This window comes from Schistocerca gregaria, chromosome 2 (assembly GCF_023897955.1).
Source record: "Schistocerca gregaria isolate iqSchGreg1 chromosome 2, iqSchGreg1.2, whole genome shotgun sequence".
In the NCBI taxonomy this organism is placed as follows: domain Eukaryota; kingdom Metazoa; phylum Arthropoda; class Insecta; order Orthoptera; family Acrididae; genus Schistocerca; species Schistocerca gregaria.
In genome coordinates this window covers 105182459-105206313 of record NC_064921.1, presented here as the reverse complement: position 1 = coordinate 105206313, position 23855 = coordinate 105182459, and the positions used below count along the sequence as shown (strand labels likewise).

At 43.0% G+C, this 23855-nt stretch overlaps 1 protein-coding gene across 1 annotated transcript in view; it reads right to left on the bottom strand.

The window, feature by feature from the left end:
• The window catches only part of LOC126336449 (SET domain-containing protein SmydA-8-like), a 332354-nt gene that overhangs the window by 67560 nt on the left and 240939 nt on the right, over positions 1-23855 (bottom strand). Inside the window, exons 3-4 of the mRNA XM_050000158.1 lie at positions 8986-9129; positions 1572-1944 (exon numbers count right to left, since the gene is read on the bottom strand). Coding sequence (XP_049856115.1) covers positions 1572-1944; positions 8986-9129 — 517 coding nt within the window. The remainder of the gene's footprint in view (positions 1-1571; positions 1945-8985; positions 9130-23855) is intronic.

Below are 23855 nucleotides of genomic sequence, written 5' to 3'. Positions count from 1 at the left end.
CGTGGACAGACAAATCAGATTGGAAGGTAGTGCACATCAGTCAAAACAGGCCACATCAAGAAGATATGCAGTATGCAGCACACATGCTGTTCCTGTTACAACAGTGTGGATGTGTTCTTCATGTAATGTGCCTCTTTGTCTATGAAAAGGCAAAACTTGCTTTCAAACATTTCATTCTCAATAATGATGTCCTTTTGAGTTGTTTGTGTAAATAATTTACTAAGAAAACTGTTCAAAATTGTACCTCTCAAAATTTCTCAACAAATAAGTAAGTAATATGTATTATGGGCAGTGGTTAACAGAGGTAACCACAATTTAATTGACTGTAATTAAAAAAATAAGCAAAATATTGTAAAATTGTATTAAAATAAATTGTTTTGTTTGGTAAGAAACTTTATAATTTTGACAAATCATGTGTTCTCATTTTTAAAAAAATTGCCTGCCCCTCAAAGAGTAAAAAAAAATGTGTGGTTAACACTGATAACCATTGCCCCTGAAAGAGATAATTGGCTTCGCCTTTAATCATGTCTCTTCCTGGAAGGTACAGTATCTGTGTGGGTACAGGACGTAAACGGAAGCGGTGACATACGGAAGTTTCGGTCGGAAAAATGCTCGGATGGCCGAGGCGCTCAAGGCGATTGCTCGCGTCATGCGGAATATCCGAGTTCGAGTCTCGGCTGGCACAGATTTCGATTGTCACCAATGCATAGTGGAACCAAGTTTAGGCATTTTTATTTACCTTACCCTACCAGGACATGCGTTACACCACTCGTATTGGTGTGATGTGCGTACTGTAAGACCTTCGGTACAGACTCTATTAGATTATTTGACTGGTCGCTCTAACGAAGTAGGCGAGTGTCAGCAATATGTCTCGTGGTCTTATCGTGGCGTGTTTACCTTCTGCCGTTAGGTTAGACGATTGAAAAGCCACTTGCACGCTAGAGTAGCAAATTGACGGTGTCGGTGTCCAACGTTAAACAGAACTTGATTAATTTTCACACACATTTATTAAAATAATAAAAATGATAGACATTACATAACTTGAATCTGGATGCTGTTTACAATTGACAATTAGAGGTTCCTTTGGTCTTGGTATGTTAATCTTATTCTCACATATCTATGATACTTGACAAAGTGTCTATACATTTATCTTCATGGCTATGTACAGGAATACGGTAATCTTATTAGGCGGAGACTGAAACTTTACTGCAGACTAATGCAGACTGATACCTGACTAATCGGAGGTCTGTACACTCGTTATAATACCTCCAGCGTTCAGGTATCACTGCGCGAGTGTGATCAGCGAGGAGAAAAGGTTCTACGTTAGCAGCAATCTCATTGGCCGCGTTACATACTAATGCGCGGATCGGCGGAAGCAGAATTGGGTCCGTCTCTAAGACAGCGCCATCTCGTAGTGCGGAGACGGACGAGCGCTGCGCCTGCGCTGTTGTGCTTAGCGGGGCGCGCTCTAGTGGGAAAGTTGTGTACGCGCTGACTACGCGGAATTATGTACATAACAGCTGGTAAGGGGGGGGGGGCGGGATGTGGGGGGGGGGGGGTTCGTGTCGCACCTCTAGTATGCCGCAGACGGTGTGTATCTCGTCCTCGGAGAAGTGGTCCATGCCCCAGAGCGAGCGGATGGTGTCGACGACGAGCTCCTGGTTGCGGCGCCACAGGCTGGGGATGCGCCTGCGCAGCTCGTTGTGCGCCTCCATGGTGAGCAGGGTGCGCCAGCGCGCCGGCGCCGCCGCCTTGAGCAGCAGGCAGCGCAGCGCGGCGACGGCGCCGTAGTAGAGGCGCGAGCCGGGCGACGCCAGCGGCGCGGGCAGCCGGCGCGCCGTGCCGTGGGCCGACATGGCGGCGCACTCCGCCGCGCTGTGGCCCAGCTCCTGGCCGCGGCCCCCGCACTGCGGCCCGCACAGCGGCCACGCGCACCCGGGGCACCTGCGCCGTCGCAGCCGAGAACGAAGGGAGGTTCAGGCTTAAAGCACCGTCGGCGGCGGGGGCACTAGAGCCGGAACACAAGTCACATGAAACATCGCCTGCTGGTATTTTTTGCTTTTGCACCATGTTACTCAGTCAGCAAAAATTAGGTCTTAGTGTTGGAAGCAGGGTAACTTTTAGTGACTGGATAGTAATCACAGAGTCCCACAGGGTTCAATTCTGGGTCCACTCCCACTCGTCTCGTAAAACACAAACCTTCAGAAGCTAGGATGTCAATTTCGTCTCGATTATGCAGGACCAGTTAGAACTGTAACCCAGCTTGCCTCAGAAGGGGACACTATGGATTTATGATATATCTGTTTATTTTTAAAATTATCGGGAATCTGATATATCGATATTTAAAAAGGTACCACCATCGGCTCTCGATATGTCTAGAAAATATATCGATACTCGACGGAAAAAATATCAATATACCGATCTATAAAAATATCGGCTGCACATTGTAAATACACCACCGATACCGGTTTAGAGCTTTATATTAATGTATGAAAGTATTTGTATGGAGTGTGGCCATGTATGGAAGTAAAACGTGGACGATAAATCGTTTGGACAAGAAGAGAATAGGAGTTTTCGAAATGTGGCGCTACAGAAGAATGCCGAAGATTAGATGGGTAGACCTCATAACTAATGGGGAGCTATTGAATAGAATTGGGGAGAAGAAGTTTATGGCACAACTTGACAAGAAGATGGGGCCGGTTGGTCGGACATGTTCTGAGACATCAAGGGATCACGAATTTAGTTTTGGAGGGCAGCGTGGAGGGTAAAAATCGTAGAGGAAGACCAAGAGATGAATAAACAGATTCAGAAGGATGTAGGTTGCAGTAGGTACTGGAAGATGAAGAAGCTTGCACAGGATAGAGTAGCATGGAGAGCTGCATCAAACCAGTCTCAGGACTGAAGACAACACTAACAACAACAACCATATTACTCTGTCAGCAAAACTTAAGTCTGACAAGGGAATGGTCAGACTTGTCATGCCCAAACGTGTGTTGCTTTTTTTACCACTGTGAGTTAAATTTGCAAGAAGTCTGTATGCAGAATTTTAGCTGTTGATATGGCCTGGAAGTCTGTAAACAATTTTATGAAGTAAGACATTATTGTCGCGCGGTTTCCGCGCTTATAACTGCCTCTTGTACAACACTGACCTCTCTCGCTACGTTATACCAACGCCATCTAGGGACAAGGTGGCGTTAGCTACGCGCCGCTCTCTTGCCATAGCAGTGAGAGAGCTTGTGGGGGCGGCGGGTGGAATAATTGTTAATGTTCCTATTATTTATTTAGTGCTGTTGTTTGCCGTTCTCAACACTGGCTCTCTAACTACAATATTGGCAACCAGAAAGTGATTACTAAAACGTGAAGCCTGTAATTAGAATTCCTAGTGCCCACTTCATCTGAGAAATACATTTATAGCTACAGCTTATAGCTCTAAGGAATTAGGAGATTGTCTAGGATTCATAATCAGAAAACCATTCTCTCTAAAATGTTCACTATATTCTGAAAGTCACAGACAAAAAAAATCCACACAATCCAACTACCAGAGCAGTTCAGAGTCTAATACGCTGATGCAACTATAACTGTTCAGATTAAATGTTTAAGTGAATGCTCGCCATAATTTGATGATAATGTTCATCAAACGCTACGCTAAATAATGGTAGAATGTCTGTCCTGCGGTGGCACGTGAAAATACGACATACGCAAACTGAAGATAGATCATTAAAGTCATCCCAGAATTAACATTTCACTCGAAAACGATTTCATGGTTACGCATATCCCGAGTAACCTATTACTGCATCCGAGACTGTTTATATCAACGATACTGACGCGACGCGACTCCCGGCACAGGTGGTGCGCTAATCAGCGTCTGGAGAGAACTGGGGCCTTCGTTTTCGCGCGCAGCGTTCTTACATAAAGTCGCGGTGCGGACGGCTAAGGGAACGCCTGATCAAATCTGCTCTCCCGACTAGCCGCTGGGCTAGTAATGCACCACTTTAAGTATCGAATAAATCATTACTTCCATTGCTGATGGCCGATGAAGCTCTCAATTTAAATGTGCAATCAGCACACAGGTAAGTAATCATAGTAAAAGTCTGACGTGGCTAAGTCAAATATTTTGGGTGATAGAATTAATTTAATTACACTACACGCAGTAGACAAGCTCTGAACTTGCCCTTTGGAGATACGCTATCGCTGTAGTTTTATAGTTATTCAGTTGAAACTTCTCACATCTTTATGATTATAGCGGATCTCCCTTCTACTTAAATTTAAACATCCTAGCTTTATTTATTCGTCTACTTAATCTATCTTGCTTCCTTCATTTCTAAGACAAAAACCAGAAAATCATGAATTTCAACTAAAATTTTAATTTGTGAGATCAAGAATACTGCTTCTACTAAATTATTATGCAAAAGAAATCTAAATATAAATTTTTAAGTTTCTAGCTCTTTTCTGTTGCGCCGATGATTTTTACAGAAAAACGTCCAAATTTCGAAAATTGTTAAAGTTATTGAACTGATATTCAACACTGATTGATATAATATTACTCGTGACATGCTATATACGTTTCAGGTTATTTACTTGATTTTTAAAGTATTGTACAACATTTATGACGTCAGAGCTAGTTACAGCGGACTGGCTGGCACACAATGGGAAGATTGATGTGAATTTTATAAGGCGTGAGTAGGCTGCTTCCCTACAAGCTGATTCCCCCAGTGAAAGCGATCGTATGATAATTAAATATTCGTTGACAAATATGGCTCATATGTTATCTACAACATTCTTTCCAAATAGCTATGAAATAGACACAAATAAATATACACGTCTAAATTTTATTTCTTGTAATTACCGCAAAAATGCGAAATATTGATACGATGTTCAAAACATAGGTTTTTTTTTTGCACCAAGAACATAGAAGCAAAGACGACGTATGACAGCCCTGCGAATCACAGATGTTGTTAGATGTCTGTAGACAGAACTGGGCTGGTGTTAGGAATTAATCAGGCCTAGTACCAGTATATTTCGAGGAGTGCCACGCATATTTAATCAAATTCTCAAACCGTGGGGAGGAAAATTGATAATGTACTACTGATTGCAGCTTGAGAATATTGTCACGGTGATAGACAGGAAACTACAGTGATCTGCTCACAATAATTTTCTCTGTTAGTTTTCTGTAAAATGCCTTCCACTGACGGAAAAATTCTCTGTCTAAAGGTTGAATTACGTTCGTCGTGCCGAGTGGAATCTGAAGTATCTCTACTTCTTTATCAGGGTGGGCTCGAAATACAGCTTTTAATGAATCAGCCTTTTATGACCTGACCACGAATCTAGAAGGAGAAGAGATTTGTTCCCGCAGAACGCAAGAACGCATGAAAAGTGTAACGTTTTCATTTCCCATTTTTCCAGACTTCGATGCGTCTACCACAGGATTGTTTGCGTAGAACCATCCAGACTAATTATGGGCATTATAGCGTATGGATGGATGAGTGCAGTCGTGGACTGCGCAATCGCCTCAATATGTTTTTCCCCTTTGAATGACAGTGTTCTTTTCGCACGCACTTCTTATTGAAAACTTGATTGATCTGCACTGTACACGTACGATTCACTAAAACTAGCGATATTATTCTTTGCATTTGTAAGAAAAGCTTCTATCATTTCGATTTGTGTCACTCCATTTTCCGACCTGTTTCTAGATACAAATTGCGTTATTTTTCTTGCCACAATTTTATGTGATCTTTTGAAGCGACTAATCCAACTTTGAGAAGCTGTAAATTCTTTAGCGCCTATCGCGTTGGCAATCTCTAACGCCCAATCACGCAAATTTGCATCGCAGACACTAAATGACTGTTGTCTGGTATCGGTAAATAGCTCAACAAGTCGTGCATTTATCTCCGTCGCAATTTCCAGTCGACTTCCTTTTTCCATCTATACAATTCAAGTTCAGAACGGACAAAACGATACTTATTTTGATCAGTTCTGACACGTGGGCGTTTCTAACTACTAACTTTCTTTCAACCAATACATCAGCGCTTTTTCTTTGTCTGATAAGGTAATTGCTGGTGTGACTTTCGGAGATAATTGATGATGGTATGTGGCACTATCACTCGAAGAGTCTTCAAGAGTGCAACTTTCGTCGGTGTCTTCGCCGTCTGTAGATTCACAGTCTGCAATATCGAGCGTTTCAGTTGTTTCTAGCCACATGTCTGCGCCATTTACATGCTCGTCTAGAAGTTTAACAACCATGTCGCACAACACATCGTCTTCAACGGTGTTTTCTGTTGATTGCTTCATTTGGCGTCTGTGGTATATCTCCATTGCAAGCAGCAAAACATTTACAGGGTTCGCCATCACCTGAGAGGGTAGACTGAATGTTCACCGTAAAGTGGCTTGCAGAGTATAGATGAACATCTACAGAACATCTTTCACATCTCTAACCAGTTTCAGGACGGTATGTTTCGATACACCTACCAGAAATTAAAAGGACGTGCATGCCACAGAAATGAATATTCGTTTCCCCTTTTCACCAAAACCGTGCAGCGATATTCCTCTTTAGTGAACGCCGCGATAAGACGACCGCACTTCCCGACCATGGGCACAACGCTCGCGACTCGCCATTTCCAGGGGTGGCCAGACGTCACTGCAAGCGCCAAGCAGGAAACACAGCCATGTTCGTGATTTTTTTAGGTGACTTCCAGTTCATGTCAGCAGCTACAATTTCGCATACAGACCTTTTGCACAGTTAAATAACAGTGCTAAAAAAAGCAATACATGTTTCGGCATGACAAGTCTGACCATTCCCTTGTTAGGCAATCGTTGGCTTTACAAACAACTAACCTGAATTATACTTAACATACTGAATGCAAAATATAGTGCTGAATAATTCAGCGTTGGAAGCAGGGGAAATTTTAGTGACTGGATAGTAATCACAGAGTCCCACAGGGTTCAATTCTGGGTCCACTCCTACACCTCTCGTAAAACACAAACCTTCAGAAGCTAGGATGTCAATTTCGTCTCGATTATGCAGGACCAGTTAGAACTGTAACCCAGCTTGCCTCAGAAGGGGACACTATGGATTTATGATAGAACTGTTTATTTTTAAAATTATCGGGAATCTGATATATCGATATTTAAAAAGGTACCACCATCGGCTCTCGATATGTCTAGAAAATATATCGATACTCCACGTAAAAAATATCAATGCACCGATCTGTAAAAATATCGGCTGCACATTGTAAGTACACTACTGAGACCGGTTTTAAAGCTTTAGATTAAAGTATTGATTTATTATTATATATTGTGTACATCAACTAGATAGCGGCTTACTTGTCACCCTTAGAGCAAGAATTGAAAGAAAACGAGGCATATTCAACGCTTGGTTATAACGACTTTGCTAACAATGGTAACTGCAGGTATGTGGCACAATAAAAAAAGTGCGATGGATCCGTTGTCCGGTTGCCCCAAATCACATTTATCTGGAACACCTCATGTCGACTCCCTTGTTTTTTCATTTCTGCAAACGTCAGCGAGCTAGCTGTTGTAGTGCCAAAACTGCGTGGAGAATTTGAACGTTGCAGTTTCTGTTGGTAGCGCCGAGCACCGATTACGTCAGCATTTACCCGTACACGTCTCCACCCACAGCAAAGGCCAATCTTGTCATTTAAGAGTTTTGTCCATCATTTTTAGCAAGTGTTTCTGAAGAAAATAATTTTTAACGTAACTAGTATGCTATTTCTTCATGTCGGAAAACTTGTTATTCCATTCACACTCCCCCCCCCCCCCTCCTCCCAGAGCAATCGGACTTCTTCTTTGTGCGAGCTACTGTATATATACTTCCTTACACAGTCCAAGTCCAAGTAGTATGACTGGTTCATATAGTGAAAGTAAAAAAATGCTCTACTACAATTTCAAAACAACAATATCAAATATTTACCGAAAGTTGCGAAAAAAATTTAAAATAAAAATATCAGCGCTCGGCATTGCCGTTTCGATATTGATAATTCGATTCAAATACATCGCCTGTTAAGACCGCCATAATCCGAAAAATATCGATATATCTGTATATCGATGCCTTACGAGGCGTATTCGGAAATGAAGGTCCGATTAGGCGCGAAATGGAAATCACTGCGATAGTCCGATGGAACTTTGCACAGATGTGTTGGGCAGGGTTTTTAGTGTGTCTGTCGATCGCCTCACATCGCTTTTTTCAGTTCAGAGCGCAAAGCGATCACGTAGAAGTGTCTTCTTCCAAGTATATGGATCTGCTGAGAAATTTCGCCTGAAGCTATGCAGCCCACGTAACATAAATGTCATGCGTGTTTTGCTTCAAGACAATTGTGAGCCACATTGTGCGCAGGCAGTGAAGACGCTCCTGCAGCGTTTCCCATGGGAAGTGTTTGGTCATCCACGATACACCCCTTAATTGGCTCCCACTGTTGTTCATCTCTGCTCACACGAACTGCTGGCTACGAAGACGACGTTTGGCACAAACAACGAAAGACAGACCAGAGTAGAGAATTGGCGGACGGCACAGACCCCTGCTTTCTGTTATGAGGGTACTGGGAAGTTCTACAACACCACGACAAATGTCTAAGTCGGACCTGCGACTATTCAGAGAGGTAGCTGGAAGGTGTGGCTAACTATTGCGAACAATGTGGTTTTCATTCCGCGACTGATCGGACCTTCCTTTCCGAACAGCCCCAGTTTATGAGACACTTCAGTCCTCAGTCCTAGTTTATGAGACACTTCCCAAGCGAATCAGTGCACGTATCCATGCCGGGGGATCGCAGAGTGACAATAGTAAGTGGACTCTGTCGAGTTCTTTGTGAAGTAATCACTGAAACAACATCACATAGTCTTGCAACCTGTAAAGTTTCATTTCGTTTCCTGCCTTGCTTCTGGGTGCTCTACTCTTTCTTTCAGCCAATACTCAGCCTGCACTGTCGCCGAGAGTGTAGAGCGTTGAGCTAGTGCAAACAAGGTGTTTTTTACCTGTAGTCTCCGCGGTTTTCGGCGTCGAACCTCTTGTAGCAGCCGAGGCAGAGCGGCGCCGAGTCGTGGCAGGGGCCGACCACGAGCGCCTTCTCCCGCATCACCAGGTCTCCGGGCTGGAGGTCGCGCGACGCCACCAGGTACCTGCAGCACCACACAGCAGTCTCTCAGTCACTTTCGACACAGCCATCTCTGACAGTGATGAAGGCTTTTATTACTCGAAGAAATACAGAAACCAGCCACTTTCTGCATACCAGAATCGTATTCGTATTTTCGAATATGCCTAAACTTTGGCTCCACTAAGCATCGGTGACAATGGAAATCTGTGCCGGCCGTGACTCGAACCCGGATATTCCGCTTGACGCGAGCAATCACCTTGAGCGCCTCGGCCATCCGTGCACGCTTGCGACCGAAACTTCCGTATGTTACCGCTTTCGTTTACGTCCTGTATTCGCACAGATACTGTACATATCAGGAAGAGGCATGATTAAAGGCGAAGCCAGTTCTTAGGCATGAGATACAAAATTGCAGTAGAATAAATTTATGTATTTCTGGTTATGATCACAAAATGCTTGGTCCTCAGACTACCCCGGTCAGCAATGACGATCTTCGGATCTGTTTTAAACACATGTGCTAAAACAGGGTGTAAATTTTACGTTGACAAACCAGAATAACTCGAAAAATATGCTTTACACGAAAAAAATGTGTAGATTCCAAAGTTGATTATTTTCGAGGGGGACGTCCGCTGGTGCTAAAATAAGCCCGCTATCCCAGCCCCCCGGAGGTGGGGCGGGAGGCAGCTTGAAAATTTCAAATGGGAACCCACATTCTTCATTGCAGAACCAGCTTCTACATAAAAAACGACGTACATTTGGTCTTAAACATTTGTTTTGATTCTTGGTAGTTGGCACTGTACTTAAAGAACATCCATGTTCTCCTTTTTCTATGGAAAATGGTTACGGATAAATAAAAATACTTATTTACTTCGTAAATTTTGGTTCGTTAAAATTAAAACTCTCCCTCTCTCTCCGTAGGGTAGGGTCTAAGAGGGAGGAATTAGAGTTTTCGAAATGTTGACCCAAATATTTTTTTCACAGATTCGGATTGGGAAACCATATGGGCGACCGTTGAGCGAAGCCAAATCTTCAACCTGCGTACTCATTCAGTACGAGTATGACTCGCTTTCCTATCTCGGTAACAAATGCTTGTCTGATTACACTAGTAAAATAAGACTGTGTGTGCCCGCATTTCGTACAAAACGGTTCATCAGGGTACACTGTGCCGTTACTCGTTTAGAAGGGGGACGCTATCTGAATTCTGGCCTATTTCTGGGAGTCCAGCATGGCACAGGTGCCAGCCGCTTCTTCGCGTATCGTGACTCATGAATGCGATTCAATTAGAGGTAAATTTAGGTGGTTAGTTTTCTGCCAGCTGCAATTACGCTGCGTGCCAGTTTAAATTTAATCCGCAGACTCGCAGACGGCGCTGTTTATCGTGTCCGGCATGTACGTCTCTCATACGCACATGTCAGAGTTAAGGCATCAGGAAATTCTAAAAGTTCTCTTCAGAATGAGATACAAGAGAAGTTAAGAAGAGAATTAAACTGTCACGTAAATTAACGAGTCTTGTCTTGTTTTGCTTTTCAAATATTAGCATTTAAATAACGATTCGGTACCCTACAATGAAGGGCCAAATAAACTGGAACACCTACCTAATATCGTGTAGGGTCCCCGCGAGCACGCAGAAGTGCCGCAACACGATGTAACATGTAGTAGACTAGTGTCTGAAGTAATGCTGGAGGGAACTGACACCATGAATCCTGCTGGGTTGTCAATAAATCCGTAAGAGTACGAGGGGTTGGGGATCTCTTCTGAACAGCACGTTCCAATGCATCCCAGATATGCTTAATAATGTACATGTCTGGGGAGTTCTGTGTCCAGCGGAATTGTTTAAACTCAGAAGAGTCTTCCTGGAGCCACTACATAGCAATGCTGCACGTGTGGGGGGTCGAATTCTCCTGCTAGAATCAACTAAGTGCGTCGAAACGCACAATGGATATGAATGGATGCAGGTGAACAGACTTTTACGTATGTGTCACCTGTCAGAGTGGTATCTAGACGTATCCAGCGGTATCAGGGAGTCCCATATCACTCCAGCTGCACACGTCCCACACCATTACGTCCACCACCTTCAACAGTCCCCTGCTGACATGCAGGGTCCATGGACTCATGAGGTTGTCTCCATACCCGTACACGTCCATCCGCTCGATACAATTTGAAACGTGACTCGTCCGACCAGGCAACGTGTTTCCAGTCGTCAACAGTCTAATATCAGTGTTAATGGGTCCAGGCGAGGCGCAAAGCTTTGTGTTGTGCAGTCATCAAGGGTACAAGAGTGGGCCTTCGGCTCGAAAGCCCATATCGTTGCGTTGAAGGGTGCGCACGCTGACACTTGTTGATTGCCCAACATTGAAAGCTGTAGTAATTTGCGGAAGGGCTGCACTCCTGTCACGTTGAACGGTTCTCTTCAGTCCTCGTTGCTCCCGTTCTTGCAATGATGCTGGAGAGCTTGATGTTTTTCCGGATTCCTGGTGTTCATGGTACACTCGTGAAACGGTCTTACGGGGAAAATCCCCACTTCATCGGTACCTCGGAGGCGCTGTGCCGACTACAACACCACGTTCGTACACAGTTAAATCATGGTAACCTGTCATTGTAGCAGCAGTAACCGATCGACCAATTGCGAAAGACACTTTTCTGCCGCAGTCGACATTATAGCGAAGACAACGATTGAAATACGTGAATGTAGACTTAATATTCGAACTTTTGGTTGTTTCTGTGCATGATACCCATCAAGCGCAACAAAAAAACACGAAACGATTTTTAAATAAGGTAAAAGTGGGAAGTAAGGTAACTGACACAGAACTAAATCTAGGGGGGAAAATAATTACGGTTTGGATCAGCATTAACATTATAATCGATATCAAACAAGATCGTATGAGGGGAAATTGACTCCTTATTACTTTTACTATTACACTAGAATAAAAACGTTCTAGTGCCGTGGTACTGTATGAGCCGGCGCGGTAGCTCAGCGTGTTCGCTCAAAGGTTAGTCGGCCTCTGTAATAAAAAACTGAGCAAATGAATCAACAACGAACTTGAACAGGTGTCATGGGACGTCCGCCCCGAATAAATACGCCGAACAATAAAAAATAAAATGAGATTTTTAAAAAAATGGGGTAACGTCTTCGATTAGTAATAAAAACGTCCTCGGTCGCGGGTTCGAATACCGCCACTGTTTAAATTTTGATTAATAATAAGCATTGGCGGCCGAAGACTTCCGGCATAAGAAGTCACCCTCGATCTGCCAACGACCTTGTCAAAAAGTGCGGATAAGCAGACAGAGGTCCAGGGCACTCTCTTGTCCTAGGGGTGGGAAACTGCTTCTAAAGGCGGAAGAATCAGCAGTGATCAACGGCATGAGGATGCAGAAGGCAATGGAAACCACTGCATTAAAGACACGTAACGTGTATTCACAGGACATGGGGCCTGTAATTGAAAAGTGTCATCATGAACTCCCTACTGGCAAAAGATTCCGGAATAGTCCCACATTCGGATCTCCGAGAGGAGACTGCCAAGGGAGAAGTGACAATGAGAAAAAGACTGAATAATCAAAGAAAGGATAACGTTCTACGAACCGGGGAGTAGAATGTCAAGAGCTTGAACTTGGTAGGGAAACTAAAAAACCTGAAAAGGAAAATGCAAAGGCTCAATCTAGATAAAGTAGGGGCCAGCGAAGTGAAATGGAAAGAAGGATTTGTGTTCAGATGAGTATAGGGTAAAATCAACAGCAGCAGAAAATGGTATAACGGGAGTACGATTCGTTATGAATAGGAAGGTAGGGCAGAGAGTGTGTTACTGTGAACACTTCAATGAAAGGGTTGTTCTTATCAGAATCGACAGCAAACCAACACTGACAACGATAGTTCACGTATATATGCCGACGTCGCAAGCTGAAGATGAAGGTATAGAGTATATGAGGATATTGAAAGGGTAATACAGTATGTAAAGGGAGACGAAAATCTAATAGTCATGGGAGATTGGAATGCAGTTGTAGGAGAAGGAGTAGAAGAAAAGGTTACAGGAGAATATGGGCTTGGAACAAGGAATGAGAGAGGAAAAGACTAATAGTAACATGTTTCAGCTAGTAACAGCGAGTACTCTGTTCAGTAATCACAAGAGGAGGAGGTATGCTTGGAAAAGGCCGGATGATAAGGGAAGATATCAATTAGATTACATCATGGTCAGACAGAGATTCTGAAATGAGATACGGGATTGTTAGGTGTACCCAGGCGCACATATAGACTCAGATAACAATATAGTGGTGATGAAGAGTAGGCTGAAGTTTAAGAAATTAGTCAGGAAGAATCAATTCACAAAGAAGTGGGATATAGAAGTATTAATAAATGACGAGATACGCTTGAAGTTCTCTAAGGCTATAGATACAGCAATAAGGAATAGCCCTGTAGGCTGTGAGTTAACGAGCATTGCGCTCTCATTTAAGTATATGGCTGAAAGAGTCAGCCTACAGGAATTGTGGAACGAACCCTGTCGTCCAGGACCGCGAACCACAAAGGGCGCAGATTTACCTCGAGATGGGGAAACTCACAGGCGTCTATTGTCTATTGAGGCCTAAGCGCTGTAGTGTGCGAGTGAGATAGACGAGAACCTATGTCATAGGGAGACCCAGTGGAAGCCGTTTGTGGCCAAGAGGATGTAGCAGTGTTAAATTGGCACACCTAAGATCCGCCATAAAGGGAAACATTTATGAAAACTATTTATTGCTGTAGTAATGCAGGGAATAAAGCCACAGCAAATTTAATCTGCTATCCTCCATAAATTTTCATGGTGATCCCAATAAAACTTGAATACTGATCATATCTATAACAGTTTAGGATTTACTGTTAAAGTGGAATTAACAAGTTTTGTAACGAAGACCTGAATGCTAAAATCTGAATGCTTTGGTGGAACTTAACGAGCGACATTTCATATAGAAGAACATCATTAAAATGACAAACATTGTATACATCAACTCAGTAATTTTGCTTGCTTAAAAGATATATTAAATTTAAATTATCAGTATTTACAGTTAAGCATCAGATCATAGTTTCTTCTACACAAAATACTTTGAACGATGACAGCATGACACCTTATTGAATCATTAGGTAATAGAATATTTGTTGTAAAGGTTAGTGCATAATAGTTACTTTTGTTCTTTGCTTATTTATCAGAGAGCACTTTGGTGCAAGGCTACTGCCGGGTATTCATAGCAAAGAAGGAAATTGTATTGGTTTTATGTAACAGAATTGAATGTTTATTATGTAATGGATATTATTGTTACTTTATTTAGAACGCGAAAGTGGCCAACCTTTGGTTATTTAAATACGTTAAAATGTAATATAATGTAGAATACGCTGTAGCTAGTCAAATGGACGACTTCAGGAAAGGGAACTGCCCTAGTCAGTTGAGCGAGGAGATTCGGGAAACGCGACCGGGTACTGCTGCTGGTGCTGGTTACTGTTTAACGTCCCGTCGACAACGAGGTCATTAGAGACGGAGCGCAAGCTCGGGTTAGGGAAGAATTGGGAAGGAAATCGGCCGTGCCCTTTCAAAGGAACCATCCCGGCATTTGCCTGAAACGATTTAGGGAAATCACGGAAAACCTAAGTCAGGATGGCCGGAGACGGGATTGAACCGCCGTCCTCCCGAATGCGAGTCCAGTGGCGACCGGGTACTGGCAGAGGGAGTGGGGGTGACGGTGCGAAAGCGGACAGTTGGGCTGGAGACACCAAAGGGAAATGCGGACAGTCGGTCTTTAGGCAGCTAGGAAGTGAAACTATCTACAAAATTTCGAGTTGTGTGGTATCGCCGCGAGACTTAGTATCTGACCGGTGAGCAGCCGCGCGCCGGGTTGAACTCTAATTTAAGAGAACTTGTATTTCGCGATGAGATTGTGAATGATCGAAGTGTGTCAAATTGATACGCGCTCGAGTGTAACAGTAACTCAAAATACGACCACTTTCGCTAGTAGTTTGCTTTCTGAATCAACATTATTCTAACAAAATCGCAACTGTGTGGCCTACATCATTTATGGGTCGTTAATTTAGTCCCCAGTGTTATTATTACTGTTATTATGTTATGTTGACTTTGTATTTCGCAAACTTTCCATCACCCAGACAATTTAACCAAAGGGCCCCAAGTGTCTAATTTAGAGCGTGTAATGCGACACGTGCAGTTTAGCCCCTAGACCAGGTACAGCCAAGACATTCGACGAAGAGAAACCGCATGTGAGCCGGGACATCTTCGGGATGTTAACTCGTGAGGCAATACAGTTGAAGAGGAATGTGGATCTCTAAAAACGGCCATCACAGAAGTTGGAAAGAAAAGCATAGGTACAAAGAAGGTAACTGCGAAGAAACCATGGGTAACAGAAGAAATATTTCGTTTGATCGATGAAAGGAGGACGTGCAAAAATGTTCCGGGAAACTCGGGAATACAGAAACACAAGTCGCTGAGGAATGAAATAAATCGGAAATTCAGGGAAGATAAGGTGAAATGGCTGCATGAAAAATGTGAAGAATTGGAAAAGAAATGATTATCGGAAGGACAGACTCAGCATACAGGAAAGTCAAAACAACTTTCGATGACATTAAAAGCAACATTAAGAGTACAACGCGAATTCCACTCCTAAATGCACAGGAGATAACGGATAGGTGAAAAGAATACATTGAAAGCCTCTATGAGGAGGAAGATTTATCTGATGTGATAGAAGAAAAAATAGGAGTCGATTTAGACGAGATAGGGGACCCAGTATTAGAGTCAGAATTTAAAAGAGCTTTGGAGGACTTAAGATCAAATAAGGCACAAGGGATAAATAACATTACATCAGCATTTCTAAAATCATTGCGGGAAGTGGCAACAAAACGACTATTCACGTTGGTGTGTCGAATGTATGAGTCTGGCGACGTACCATCTGACTTTCGGAAAAATATCATCCACATGATATCGAAGAATGCAAGAGCTGACAAGTCCGAGAATTATCGCACAATCAGCTTAACAGCTCATGCATCCAAGTTGCTGACAAGAATAATAAACAGGAGAATGGAAAAGAAATTTGAGAGTGTGCTGGATGACGATGAGTTTGGCTTTAGAAAATGTAAAGGCACGAGAGAGGCCATTCTGACGTTGCGGTTAATAATGGAAGAAAGATTAAAGAAAAACCAAGGAATTGTCGACCTGGAAAAAGTCTTCGACAATGTAAAGTGGTGCAAGCTTTTCGAAACAGGGGTAAGCTACAGGGAGAAACGGGTAAAATACAATATGTACTAATTAACGATGTGCTCAGATTGAAAAGGGTGTAAGACAGGTATGTAGTTTCCCCCCCTCCCCCCTACTGTCCAATCTATACATCGAAGGAGCTATGATGGAAATAAAAGAAAAGTTCAGGAGTGGAATTAAAATTCAAGGTGGAAGGATATTAATGATACGATTCGCGGATGACATTGCTATCCTGAAGTGAAGAAGAATAACATGATCTGCTGAACGGCGTGAACAATCTAATGAATAAAGTAAATGAATTGAGAGTAAATCGAAGAAAGACGAAAGTAATGACATGCAGCAGAAATGAGAGCATCGAGAAACTTAACATCAGTACTGATGGTCACGAAGTACTTTAAGTAAAGGAAATGTGCTACCTAGGCAGTAAAATAACCAATGATGGACAGAGCAAGAAGGACTTCAAAAGCAGACTAGCAATGGCAAAAAGGGCATTTTTGGCCAACAGAAGTCTACTAGTATCAAACATAGGCCTTAATTTGAGGAAAAAATTACTGAGAATGTGCAGCTGTAGTACAGCATGTACGGCAGTGAAACATGGACTGTGGGAAAACCGTAATAGAAGAGAATCGAAGCATTTGAGATGTGATGCTACAGACGAATGTTGAAAATTAGGTGGTCTGATAATTTAAAGAATGAGGAGGTTCTGCGCAAAATCGGAGAGGAAAGGAATATGTGCAAAACGCTGATAAGGAGAAGGGACAGGATGATAGGAACGACTTCCATGATACTATGGGGAACTGCAGAGGGCAAAACGGTAGAGGAAGACAGAGATTGGAATACATCCATAATTGAGGACGTAGGTTGCAAGTGGTACTCTGAGATGAAGAGGTTGGCACAGGGGAGGAATTCGTGGTGGGCCACATGAAACCAGTCAGAAGCCTAATGACAAAAAAAATTACAATTGCAATAACAGGATGAAAGGATGTAAGTGCAGATATTTTATGTATGGTACTTTTAATATGCACACACACCATTGTGTTGGTTGTATTTCTCTGCATTGAACAGTCTTCCCATAAACATATACCGGGTGATCAAAAACTCAGTATAAATTTGAAAACTGAATAAATCACGGAATAATGTAGAAAGAGAGGTACAAATTGACAAACATGCTTGGAATGACATGGGGTTCTATTGGAACCAAAAAAAATCAAAAGGTAAAAAATCGTCCGACAGATGGTGCTTCATCTGATAAGAATAGCAATAATTAGCATAACAAAGTGACAAAGCAAAAATGATGTTCTTTACGGGAAATGCTCAATATGTCCACCATCATTCCTCAACAATAGCTGTAGTCGAGGAATAATGTGAACAGCACTGTAAAGCATGCCCGGAGCTATGGCGAGGCATTGGCGTCGGATGTTGTCTTGCAGCATCCCTATAGATGTCGATAGATCACGATACAGTTGTGACTTCAGGTAACCCCAAAGCCGATAATCGCACGGACTGAGGTCTGGGGACCTGGGAGGCCAAGCACGACCAAAGTGGCGGCTGAGCACACGATCATCACCAAACGACGCGCGCAAGAGATGTTTCACGCGTCTAGCAATATGGGGTGGAGCGCCATCCTGCATCTAATAAAATCCCATGTCATTCCAAGCATGTGGGTCAATTGTACCTCTTTATCTACATTATTCCGTGGTTTATTTTCAAATTTATACTGATTTTTTGATCACCCAGTATAATTTACCATGTGTTGTTTTCTACATAGTTGTAAGGGGACCACTACGTGGGCTACCCCTGTCAGTATAGACTAACTATTTTGCGTCCACACATCAACACTTAAACCCCTGACCTGTTGTCCTGGGGGAAATTAACATTATTGGATAGCTCTTGTCACATGCACTTGGAGGTACTACCCTACCTAGAAACACATGTCTAGTAAAAACTATAAAATTTTTAGTCTGCAAATGAAGTAAATACTGATGTAATGTTGTTCAGTAGACCATTCTCAGTCACCGATAGCTATACCTGCACTTATACCCAAGCACACAGTATATATTCAATGGTCTATATAGAAAATGGCATATTTTTGTTTCTTTAGGGTTTTACTTAAAAAGTTTATAAATATTTAAAAGACCGACAGTTCACTGACTTTCTTCGAAAACTATGTGTATTTCACTGTCTCTTCCTGCTGTAAGTGAAGACAGATTAACAGTTCTCGTTATATGCAGTTCCATGGATAAAACAACTTTTACTTTTGTATTTTAAATTGGGTGTCATCACAGTAATGTTATCGAAATCTTTTGCCTTTACCAGATGGATCTCACCTGATCTGTAGGTAGATGGATTTTACAGATATTGCGATTTCGGTATCAGTCAGCGCGTTATAGTTTTGACTTTATTTGCATTTGCAGAACACCTTTTCGCTTTTTATTGAATTAATGATTTGAAGAAAAGATCGAGAATCTTACATTTTATCGTTAACATGTATTTCTTTTGATAGGATGGAGGGAGGGGGGGGGGGGGGGGGGAGCAATATTTGTTAGTGTATAACAACGAAATCGTTAATGCTCGCAATAAAGAGCAAGGATGGGGAGAATAACTGATATTATCTGTATCTTTAATTCACCTTTTTTCATACGATGCGGTCAAATAAACTTTCGATCAACTTATGGGTGGCACAATAAAGCTTTATTTGTGTCTTATATTATGAGAAGGAAAGTCGAAACTCACCATATAGCGAGACTCAGCATCTCTGCTATATGGCGAGTAGTAACTTTCCTTCTCGTAATATTGCACATTCATCCTGGATTTTCCATTGTTCGATGTTTGTGTCTTAATTAGATATTATTTAATTTAAAATTGGTGGACTGCTTTCCTTACACAAAACATTATCAAATAAAGATTTCTTATTTCGTGTGCTGTTGTTGTGATCTTCAGTCCAGAGACTGGTTTGATGCAGCTCTCCATGCTACTCTATCCTGTGCAAGCTTCTTCATCTCCCAGTACCTACTGCAACCTACATACTACTGAATCTGTTTAGTGTATTCACTTCTTGGTCTCCCTCTACGATTTTTACCCTCCACGCTACCCTCCAATACTAAATTGGTGATCCCTTGATGCCTCATAATATGCACTACCAACGGATCCCTTCTTCTAGTCCAGTTTGCCACAAATTTCTCGTCTATCCAGTTCTATTAAATACCTCCCCATTAGTTGTGTGATCTACCTATCTAATCTTCAGCATTCTTCTGTAGCGCCACAGTTCGAAAGCTTCTATTCTATTCTTGTCTAATCTATTTATCGTCCACGTTTCACTTCCATACAAGGCTAGACTCCATACAAATACACTCCTGGAAATTGAAATAAGAACACCGTGAATTCATTGTCCCAGGAAGGGGAAACTTTATTGACACATTCCTGGGGTCAGATACATCACATGATCACACTGACAGAACCACAGGCACATAGACACAGGCAACAGAGCATGCACAATGTCGGCACTAGTACAGTGTATATCCACCTTTAGCAGCAATGCAGGCTGCTATTCTCTCATGGAGACGATCGTAGAGATGCTGGATGTAGTCCTGTGGAACGGCTTGCCATGCCATTTCCACCTGGCGCCTCAGTTGGACCAGCGTTCGTGCTGGACGTGCAGACCGCGTGAGACGACGCTTCATCCAGTCCCAAACATGCTCAATGGGGGACAGATCCGGAGATCTTGCTGGCCAGGGTAGTTGACTTACAACTTCTAGAGCACGTTGAGTGGCACGGAATACATGCGGATGTGCATTGTCCTGTTGGAACAGCAAGTTCCCTTGCCGGTCTAGGAATGGTAGAACGATGGGTTCGATGACGGTTTGGATGTACCGTGCACTATTCAGTGTCCCCTCGACGATCACCAGAGGTGTACGGCCAGTGTAGGAGATCGCTCCCCACACCATGATGCCGGGTGTTGGCCCTGTGTGCCTCGGTCGTATGCAGTCCTGATTGTGGCGCTCACCTGCACGGCGCCAAACACGCATACGATCATCATTGGCACCAAGGCAGAAGCGACTCTCATCGCTGAAGACGACACGTCTCCATTCGTCCCTCCATTCACGCCTGTCGCGACACCACTGGAGGCGGGCTGCACGATGTTGGGGCGTGAGCGGAAGACGGCCTAACGGAGTGCGGGACCGTAGCCCAGCTTCATAGAGACGGTTGCGAATGGTCCTCGCCGATACCCCAGGAGCAACAGTGACCCTAATTTGCTGGGAAGTGGCGGTGCGGTCCCCTACGGCACTGCGTAGGATCCTACGGTCTTGGCGTGCATCCGTGCGTCGCTGCGGTCCGGTCCCAGGTCGACGGGCATGTGCACCTTCCGCCGACCACTGGCGACAACATCGATGTACTGTGGAGACCTCACGCCCCACGTGTTGAGCAATTCGGCGGTACGTCCACCCGGCCTCCCGCATGCCCACTATACGCCCTCGCTCAAAGTCCGTCAACTGCACATACGGTTCACGTCCACGCTGTCGCGGCATGCTACCAGTGTTAAAGACTGCGATGGAGCTCCGTATGGCACGGCAAACTGGCTGACACTGACGGCGGCGGTGCACAAATGCTGCGCAGCTAGCGCCATTCGACGGCCAACACCGCGGTTCCTGGTGTGTCCGCTCTGCCGTGCGTGTGATCATTGCTTGTACAGCCCTCTCGCAGTGTCCGGAGCAAGTATGGTGGGTCTGACACACCGGTGTCAATGTGTTCTTTTTTCCATTTCCAGGAGTGTACTTTCGGAAACGACTTCCTGACACTTAAATCTATACTCGATGTTAACAAATTTCTCTTCTTCAGAAACGCTTTCAGTGCCATTGCCAGTCTACATTTTATATCCTCTCTACTTCGACCATCATCAGTTATTTTTCTCCCCAAATAGCAAAACTCCTTTACTACTTTAAGTGTCTCATTTCCTAATCTAATTCTGGCAGCATCACCCGACTACACTCCATTATCCACGTTTTGCTTTTGTTGATGTTCATCTCATATCTACCTTTCAAGACACTGTCCATTCCGTTCAGCTGCTCTTCCAGGTCCTTTGCTGTCTCTGACAGAATTACAGTTTCATCGGCGAACCTCAAAGTTTTTATTTCTTCTCCATGGACTTTAATTCCTACTCCGAATTTTTCTTTGGTTTCCTTTACTGCTTGCTCAAGATAAGGTTGAATAACATTGGGGATAGGCTACAACCCTGTCTCATTCCCTTCCCAACCACTGCTTCCCTTTCATTCCTATCTACTCTTATAACTGTCATCTTGTTCTGTACGAATTGTAAATAGCTTTTCGCTTCCTGTATTTTACCCCTGCCACCTTCAGTATTTGAAAGAGAGTATTCCAGTCAACGCTGTCAAAAGCTTTCTCTAAGTCTACAAATGCTAGAAAAGTAGGTTTGCCTTTCCTTAATCTGTTTTCTAAGATAAGTCGTAGATGTATTTAGATTAAACGACATATCTTAAGGAAATACGTTTTTTTCACTGAAGGGTGTTTGATGTTGCAAATCACACATATGGAACGGTGTTCGAATGCAAAAGTCAGACAAATTTCAAATATCTTAAGAAGATCGAGTATCCATATGAAAGTCATACGTAATATCGTATTCATTTCGCACAAAACACTTTTAACGTTCGAAACATCTATGCTTGAAACGGCACCAATTTAATTCTGACCATTATTTTTTTTGCAACTTCCGGGTTTTGTTCTAGTTCGCAACTGCTGAAAGTGATACAAAGGAATACTCTTGAGGCGGGAAGTTTGCCAAAGGCAAGAGTCGATCTTTGGCAGAATGGACGCGTGGCAATTTGTCGCAACGACACGGAGATTGTCTTAATGAGAGCTGGGCGGCTGCAGCCAAGAATCCGCTCTGCCCTGGCGACAGTAGGCGTCGCTATACGGGCTCGAGACGTTTAACAATAGGAGACAATAGGAGGCTCTCAGTACGGAAGACTACTGATGCCAAGCACGTCCTGAGCAGCAAGCTAGATACTTAGAGGAATGGGTCACGCACAACTCATTTTGTTGGAGTATTTTCGACACTTGCTGTAGTGAGTCATCTAATGCATATTTACAAAATTTACAATGATTCGCACTTACAGCACGACCATTGGGCTGGCTGCGAAATTCGAAAAACCCGAAGTTGTTGGCTGAAGAAATACCATACAAAATCAGAAGATTGCAGATTCCTAACTGGCTTATAAATTTCGTCGGCCGCGGTGGCCGTGCGGTTCTAGGCGCTTCAGTCCGGAACCGCGTGACTGTTACGGTCGCAGGTTCGAATCCCGCCTCGGGCATGGATGTATGTAATGTGCTTAGGTTAGTTAGGTTTAAGTAGTTCTATGTTCTAGGGGACTGATGACCTCAGATGTTAAGACCCATAGTGCTGAGAGCCATTTTTGTAAATTTCGGATGTGTCAACGCTCATACAGAGGTGTGAGCCAATGACATAGTTTACAGTGTAGCTAAGAGAGCAGCCCCACCACGGAAATGTGAGTTACCTGTAAGTGCAACAAAGAAAAAAACTAAGAGAAGAGTTTAGAAACAAATCAGAGTATGAATGGCAATTCACTGAAAATGGGGGAAACACAAAACCGCATCTCCCTATTATCGGTTAACGTTTAACGATTATGCTGTCACCATCACCGAACTTTACAACCATCTTAACAGTGCATGGGAAATCGAAAGTCTCTTATAAAATTTTCAGAATAACTGGAGACACTCTCTGCACACGTAACAGAGCAGATCAAACCACTGACCACATTCTTTTAACCTGTAGTAATTTAACGAAAGAGAGGGACACTTTCAGAAAGCAAGTAACTGAAAAAGGAAGACAATGGTCCGTTAATAACAGAGTGTTCGTAAGTTTAGCAGAGTCTTACAAATTTTCTAATTCAATAAGGTTCTCCGATGTACGGTAATCCTTTGGTGTCAACTACAACTTCATTCAGTGAAAAACGTGGATGTATGCTAGAAGGCTAAGAGTTTATAATCACAAGACAAAGAACTCCGCATGGCAGCCGTTTAAGCTGATCATTTAGCTAAGGAGGCGGATTCATATATCAGTATATGTAGATATAAGTGTGATATTTCAGCAAATTTTTGGATAAGTAGCCCTATGAGTTGTACTATCTTTTTTAATCTTAAATTTTACAGATAACAATTCAAGTTCTTATTCACACATGCTATTTCACAATGTAATGGACTAAACATACATAAACTAACACACAAAGTTGCAAACATCGTAAAGAGACAGGGCTTCAAAATAGCATATATGCCTGGGAAAACCCTCCAATCACACCAAGAGGGACAAATTCCAACAATCAGAAGTATATATACTTGAATGTCAAAGTTGTAATGCAGTATACATAGGCATGACGTGCAGGAATTTTGAAACACGATACAAAGAACATACCAGATAATGGAAGTATGAAACAAACCATTCCACATTTGCAGAGCATTTAAAACACCATAACCATCATTCTACAAACATGGAACAAGAATC